This window comes from Eurypyga helias, unplaced genomic scaffold (genome assembly GCF_000690775.1).
Source record: "Eurypyga helias isolate BGI_N326 unplaced genomic scaffold, ASM69077v1 scaffold37546, whole genome shotgun sequence".
In the NCBI taxonomy this organism is placed as follows: Eukaryota; Metazoa; Chordata; class Aves; order Eurypygiformes; family Eurypygidae; genus Eurypyga; species Eurypyga helias.
In genome coordinates this window covers 15,393-23,408 of record NW_010257914.1, presented here as the reverse complement: position 1 = coordinate 23,408, position 8,016 = coordinate 15,393, and the positions used below count along the sequence as shown (strand labels likewise).

General features: G+C 36.8%; 1 protein-coding gene across 1 annotated transcript in view; it reads right to left on the bottom strand.

Moving 5' to 3' along the window:
* The window catches only part of NUP37 (nucleoporin 37kDa), a 23,887-nt gene that overhangs the window by 1,862 nt on the left and 14,009 nt on the right, over positions 1-8,016 (bottom strand). Inside the window, exons 5-6 of the mRNA XM_010154195.1 lie at positions 2,389-2,479; positions 373-554 (exon numbers count right to left, since the gene is read on the bottom strand). Coding sequence (XP_010152497.1) covers positions 373-554; positions 2,389-2,479 — 273 coding nt within the window. The remainder of the gene's footprint in view (positions 1-372; positions 555-2,388; positions 2,480-8,016) is intronic.

Here is an 8,016-nt window from a genome sequence, read left to right as displayed (position 1 = left end):
CGGAGTAGGAAAACTGAAGTAGTTATCCAGTTTACTGTGGTTCAGTAATTATCTGTTTATGACTTAGAATGAAATATTAGCAAACACATACATCTTACAGTGAGAGGTAAACAGTAGTGAGATGCTGTCTCAAATGGATACGACAACAGACAATATTATTTTTAACATATAAATATTGATAGATAAAGTTGAAACAAAGAATACCAGGAATGATCTGTACTGATTTCATAATTCCTCATTAACTTTCTTTTATTTACTGAATAGGTGATATAATACATAGCACATTTAAGTGCTATATTAGCAAAGTAGCCACATCTCTTCATGCACTGCTTCAGAAGAGAATAAAGAAACCCATCTCATGTACAAAAATACCTGGAGCAAGTGATATCCCAGATTAGCCAATCACTTCCAGCAACTGCTCCGATTTTAAGGGTATTTTTTAAACACCAGTCTGCTGACATCAGCGGTGTTTGTTCACACTCTAGGGAGAGAATGGCCTGCTGTGTAATCAGATCATAGAATCGTATTGTCCCATTCTTCTCCGCTACCATCAGCTGTTAAGAGAAATTAATAGAACGTGTAAACTTACTGTGTAATGAATCTTAATATCTTTTCTACTCTATAGCAAACCTAACGTACTTTCAAGCAAATATTAATAACACTAAAATAGGTGCAATTTTCCACTTTGTACCAGAAAATGTTCTCCTGAACACTATTCCACCAGTAAGTAAAAAGTACTTTAATCTATACTACTGCCACATTGTTCTACATAACGATCATGTGATTTTTACCTATATATGTCTTTAGACAGCTAGGTGTATAATTTTGGTGCTTAGGAGCACCAGGTCTTAACCACCACTGCACTGCACTTTTACAGTTGTAAAGCAAAAAGTTACTGTTTTAAAATTAAGAAGTTCCTGTTCTGAGTACAAAGCACTGATTGACAGACATAGTGCTGTACAAGGAAACCAGTGTATTAGTCCCTGTAATTGTAGAATCTGGATTCACGCTTACTGATTTTATAGAACATCTCTTACTTCATCCTGTGACAGTTTGCAACAGATTTTACCTAAACTTTTTCCATTAAAGTAATTTATTCAAGCAGTTGTTTACTAAGTATTGTAGAAAGAGCTTCTTGATAAAATGATGAAAGAGGTTATCCATGAGGAGACTTATGAACAATAAATAAGGAAGGCAAAGAAGCATTAAAAACAATACTCTAGTAACTTGCAAGTTTGTTTGGAAAGAGAGCAGTTACCAAAACATGCTCTTCTGCAAACCAAAGGACATGGTACTGTAAGAATTTTGACCTGCAATAAGCTTTTCAGCAACCATCAAGTCGATCAAGTTGAACTTAATGGTCTTAAGGGTCTTCTCCAACCTATAAGATTCTATGATGGTATGGTTCTATGTTTCTAAGTTCTACTAGCTCTTTGAAGGAGTTTTTCTGTGCCTACTCTTTGATAAGGAGCAAAGAAAAGACAAGCTAATATGTAAGATTGGTGTAATATTGCAATACTTTCAGGCAAATGTAGTAATTTTGTTGTGCTAACAAAGCTGCCCAGTAGCAAAGAGTAGAGCACACGCTCAATTGTGATACCACCTGAATCAACAGTTTTCCTATTTTTCTTGGTAAGGACCAGATATTGATGGTGGTGGGAAGTGATGAGATTAGAGACCTTTTTTTCCCTATCGCTATGTAAATATTTTGATACCTTATTTGACTGCTTTCTTTCCATTTGAATTGTGTGTTTTTGTAGTAATCTGAAGAACTATTTGTAGCTGCTTAAGGCAGTTATTGATTGGTACAACAGGAATAATAAATCCAAGGCTGCAAGGGAGCTGAGTATTTTGGTATATATCAGCTGATTAATCTTCCCCAGTAAAATAAACAGGTAAGTGTAAAATCACAGTTTATTGATTCGTTTTGATTTTTCAGCACATACTGCATATATTCCAAGCAAGAACAACAACAAAAAAGAAAATCCCTTGCGAACTGCAAATGGATACTTTTCAAAACTTGGCATGCTTTATAAGAGTCTACGTTATTGGTGAACTGTGCCACCACGACTGAGAAAAACTTGAACTTTTGTCTGGTAGCACATCACTGTAAGTTAACATGCAATCAGCAGAATAGTTATGAACAACAGGTGATGTATGTAATCAAGAAGGAGTATTTCTGATAGGAGGAGCAATGGACTGAGGGTAAAATGACAAGAATGGGAATGACTTCATTGACTTCACATTAGGAGATTCAACCATATCCAGCTACAATGCACACAAGCTCCCCAAGCTTCCATCTCACTACAGCATCTGTGATTCATAGCTTAGATAAATCCACCCTCCTGTTATTTTAGAAGTGGTAAGGGTGAAGAGCTGGAAAACAACCTTAAAATCCTCCTCAGGATGCCAGCAAACACTCATTCCAGGAGAACGTAAAACGAAATGGGCCTTCTCATTTCCTTCCAAATCCCAGACCCTAAAGCAAAAAAAAAAAAAAAAAGAAAGTATTAACATATTTATTTCCATTTGACTGAAAATGCATTAACTTTCAGTGCCTCAATACATCCACAAAGGAAGTGACCAAATGAAATATTGCGTTATCACTTCAAAAACTCAGTGCTGAAGATTACTTTAACATGCATGAACTGGGCAGAGTGTCTGTTTAAAAGGGCAATATCCAAATAATTGGACAAGTTTAGTTGCCTAGACATGAAATCTAGATGATACGTTCCCACTTCATGAATGAGTCCACACAACAGCCTTTGGACTATACCATAAAGAACAGTGAGACAATACAAAGCAGGAAGGTGAGTGTTGACCTAGCTAATAGAAGCAACCTAGAGTGAAGTACCAAGCAACTTAAACCATCCACGTTACCATGTAAAAGACAAGACCACGCACCGAAGTATTTTGCTTGTCTAATATATGAATTCCTATTTTTTCCTGGTAAGGCATGAGTAATGGAAATACAAGAAACTAAAAATGAAGCTAAGGCAAACAAAAGGATCTATGGCAGAGGTAACACTAGCCCACACAGGGTCTTGGCAAGCTTTCAACAAATAAATCACATGTGACAGTTTAATCTTTTCCTTTAGGAGCACCCACAGTACATATCAAGCAGTTAACAAAAACATTAAAAAATCAACAATATACGGTCAATATGGATTGATGGGGAAGCGTATGCTGAAACACCAAAACCAGGTTAGGTGATGAGTGAGTTTTCTTTGGATGCATGTGTTATGAGTGTTAATGAGCCATGGAGCTACTTCGTTTATAAAATGCAACAGAACCAACACTGAGACTATTTTTACCTCACAGCCACTGCTCAACTGCCTCTTTTCCTACAAAAACCAGTAGCTCAGTCGGAGGACAGAAACATCACAGTTGTGAACATGAGTCTGAACCACAAGTCTGCATACTATTTATATGCATTTGCACACCAAACCATACACATATATCACACATATATCCTTCCTCCCTGACAAGCAAAACCTTAGAAACCGCCAATTTTTAAGTGGTGTTCTGCCCAGTCTTTTGAGTTAGATGAGTGGCTACATACTATTATTGTTTATTCTAGAGGATTTTTGCTGACTTCCTCCAGACTTTTTCAGTTTATATCTCACCAGGGTGCTTAGAGCCTTATATTTTAAGAGATTTCAAAAAACCTCTTAAATAATACATCATAAGTCTAGACAAAATATATGGGAATAAAATAAATATATTTAATGAACAATGTTGTTTTCTTATGCCAAACCACAACAGATCAAATATTTGTTCTCCCTGTAGAAAACACAGGGTCTCTAATCTTGAAGAATCAGTGTCCTTATTAAAAAAAGTCAAAACAAAAACCCGACAACTGTTTAAAAAATGAAATATCTACTTGATTAGGTAATTTAGAAACATACAATACTTTCTTCTACTGCCAAAAAAATTTGCCTTGTAGATTTGTCCAAGTCAAATCAACACTTTCCATGTGTATTTACTGTGCAGGGAGAAAATTATGATATAACAGAAGACGGTGAATCATTTTGGCCAAAGGAGCGTGCCATCATGTTTCCTTCCCTGAAGTGAGTGAGGTTATTAGGTGCTGAGACAGAAATTTATGCTTTCTACCTCCCTAACTTTGTTATTTATAAAATGCGCAACTTGTATCTCTTACTTCGGAATAGTAAGATTGTCAGCAACTAACAGTGTATGTGGGGGGAAGGATAAATGTCCCTCTCATATTTTCTTCATTCTTTACTGATAACAAAAATGATATAATTTAGTTTTGGAAAAAAAACAAAAACCAAACCCAATCAAAAACTACAAAACCCCCAAAAACCCAAAGAAACCATGCAATACATATCAAAACAGATCCTTGTCTGAATGCATCAGTTCTATGCTGGTATGAAAGTTTACAATTACATGTGTGTTCAATTAACTATTTTCAATATTCCTTTGTGACTAACCCACGTAAAAAATGTGCAAAGACCAAAAATTTAGCCAAACTGAATTTCAGTTACTCAATTACTCAGTAATCATAACCAAATCAGCTACAGATGCTAAAAAACCCCTCTAGTTTTGTCCACATTCCGATCACGTAAATCAATCCAAAAAGACTGAGCATTTTGTCTCCCATTCAAAACCCTTGAAGCTTTACTAATATTAGCATGATTTTACACCAAAGCAAACTAGTGTCTACTTCTCTCCAAACATGCGTATTTTTTTGTAACCCTGCAATGTGTCACCCCCTTACTTCTTCACGGAGGGAGTGGTGAGGCACTGGAACAGGTTGCCCAGAGAAGCTGTGGATGCCCCATCCCTGGAAGTGTTCAAGGCCAGGCTGGATGAGGCTTTGAGCAACCTGGTCTAGTGGAAGGTGTCCCTGTCCATGGCAGGGGGGGTGGAACTAGATGGTTTTTAAAGGTCCCTTCCAATCCAAACCATTCTATGATTCCACTCTTCCCTCCACCAACCTCTGTTATATAGACTTGTTCTTGGACTTTTTTTTTTTTTTTGTATTTAAAAAAGCTTCCACAATAAATCTGAAGGAGAAAAGTCTGAATAAGGGCCAGAGTTTGAACAATGGAAAGCCTCAGAAATAATATGTAATCTGCTCAGTAAATTCATTACTTTTTAAGTAACTAGGGACTGAGAAATTACTTACTGAAGTGCTCACAACACACAAAATACAGATAGTTTCAAATGCTGTTAAAGAAAATTCTTGAGATACTAGGACATTTCTCATCATTCACATCCTATGATTAAACAAACAAATGACAACTTCAGTCATCTCTAAGTGCAAAGATATTCAAACTACATTGGAACAACTATGCTGTATGTCATATGCATGAATATTGATAATGACATGCTGCATCTGTGCAGTAATTTTATCACAAAATAGACTTTTATTAAAGTTGGCAAAGTATTCATTTGAATATCTGAAAACCTGTCTTGTGGCAAGGGAGATTATCCTTATTTTATATTCTAACTTTGTGAATAATTCTAACTAGAGAGTAAAACCAAATCCTAACTGTATAAAAACCTTCATTTGCAATAAAGAACAAAACCATACTACAACCTTCAGGCATTTCTCAAATCCTCAGAAGATGGAATTAAGAAAAAGAATTCTTTCAACATAAGATTTCCATAATTTTAGTGAGTGGGCTGGGGGCTGGAATAAACCTTGGCATCTGATACCATTCCCAACACACAAAGTATGATCAACTGTATGTGAACCATGACTCACAGATTACTGTCTGACCTATACTCTTAAAAATGCCCAACACGTTTTTGAACAATATCAAACTTAAATACCCCTTGCTGATGTTTTGTTGTATCTCCATCACACATCCCTTTTGTGAGGAAAATCTTGTCACCCTTGAAAAGACTAGAGGACTATGGAGAAGGGAGAGATTCCTGTCACAGAGATAACACAACAAAGGTAAAGAGCAAAGCTGTTCCTTGCTGAACACAAGTTGGAGAGAAAGATCTCAGAAAGCAAAGTGGAAGCACAGAGATTAGTTAACACTGTGGAGAATGCAAGCAACACTGGCCTTGTCTCTGGTCTTTTACCAACTCCATAAGGAGGTGGTTATCAAAGACCCAAAAAGGATACTAGTTAGGACATGAAAGAACAGCAGGCTGAAGAGGAACTGTAGAAACCCCCTCTAGTTCTTCAGAAGAAGAGAAAGGTTTAATATTAAAGATTATTTCTAGTTTCTAATTTATTTTTACTGAGAAAATAAAGAATGGAAGTCTTTATAAATCGGGTGATGCACTGCTCAACTAACAGTTCACTGCTGCTGAAGCTGTAGCGGAAGTCGGTAGCAGAAGTCCCTATTCAGTACACTCTGCAAAACAAACCATGAAGATGGTTACAAGGAGAGAAAGGGGAAATTCATCTGTGCTGCTGAGCACTAGTCTGCCAGGCACAGACATGTTAAACTCTCTCCTGACTCAGTGTACAGGTTCCTAAACTTGTGCCTGTGGAGCATTTCCTTCACTTACCTTTGACGCAGGAAAAAAAAGCCTTTTCACTGAGTAAATGTGTAAATATTCTTTCAGAAAGTTGACTTGTTCACCACTCTCTTTTGGTGGACAAAGGAAATGTCAATACTATTAAAGAATTAGTAATTATAATCTTTTGGATTTTGGCACTGAAATCCATGGTACCTCCAGCCTTGGATATTCCAGCATTGATGTATTTTTCACTGTAACGGTGAGATGTAATTCTGACTATCCTCCACAGCGCTGGTAGGAGCAGCAAGGGAGCTATCCTGTACTATCCTGAGCATCTCAACTGACTGTTGTGTGCCAATATGCATTGCAGAACATGCACACTCAGAAATTAGTCCAAGTAGTATGCATTACTACTACTAAAACACCCTTAAAAGTTATCTGAAGCAAAGCCAGAGACTAAGCAGTATTTTTGCAAAAATGTGAAGCTTCAGTTGTATCCTTTCAACCGAAGAAAAATTAGTCGTTACAGTTATCAGCTAATTGTTTCCAATGTAGACATAAAACTAAATGCTTCTGTGGCATGACTGCTACTGAGAAATGAAATAGCAAGTCTGCCAATGAGTTTCTAAAGTACAAGGTAACTGCTAAATAAATCCAATGCACTAATTTCTATTTAGAACAATTTATAGGCTAGACTGTGTTCTAGGACTCTGTGACCCTTAACATAAGTCATAATGCATCACACAGGAAATAGCTACCATTTCATCCCTGTATTTTGAAGACTTCCTAATTAAAGCCTTATTCGTCCACACTTAGGACCAGACTGAAATAACGTTCCAAGTATTTGATTTAGAAAGTGATTATTTTTTTTATAAGCTGACCGGATATTCTAACAGGAGAGCAGTTAATCTCGCATAGTGATTGTGAAGTACAACAGCAGTTGTTGGTTGATACTTGCACCGTGGCTGTTAAGTGTAACAGAAATTGTCTGAGACTACATTTGGGGGACATACAGGCGGGCGTGCAAAATTGTGCAATGTCAAAGGCTAGACTCTCAAAAACAATCTAAGGCTCTCCTTTATTTTAATCAATCATAATGCATAACTAGCTTGATAATTGTAATCAGCATACCTCAGAAAGGTTAACTACTGAGCATACTAGGAATAGGAAGATACAAATAAAATAAAATTTTGGAGGCAGGAATATGTGAGAATGGCAACATTGCAGAACAGCCAAAGACCAAAATATTTACTGAATTAACAAGGTAAGACTCAACTGCCACAAGCACTGGCAACACACTAAAGAATACTAGACAAAAAACCCCAGAGTTACCATTGGCTTTCCTTCACATTGTCTAGAGAAAGACCTGCACAAAATAACTGACCTAAGAGTACCACGTAAACAAATACACTACAGATTGAAAACCCCTAAAACCAGCTGAAACAGTACAAAAATTTTAGACTAGTCAATTTAGTTTCCAGTGATATCAAACCTTCCCCTGAACCTCTGTCCAGACAGCAAAACTAACCTGATGGACTGGCCAACAGAGAAAGCTGAGCTTGACAGTGA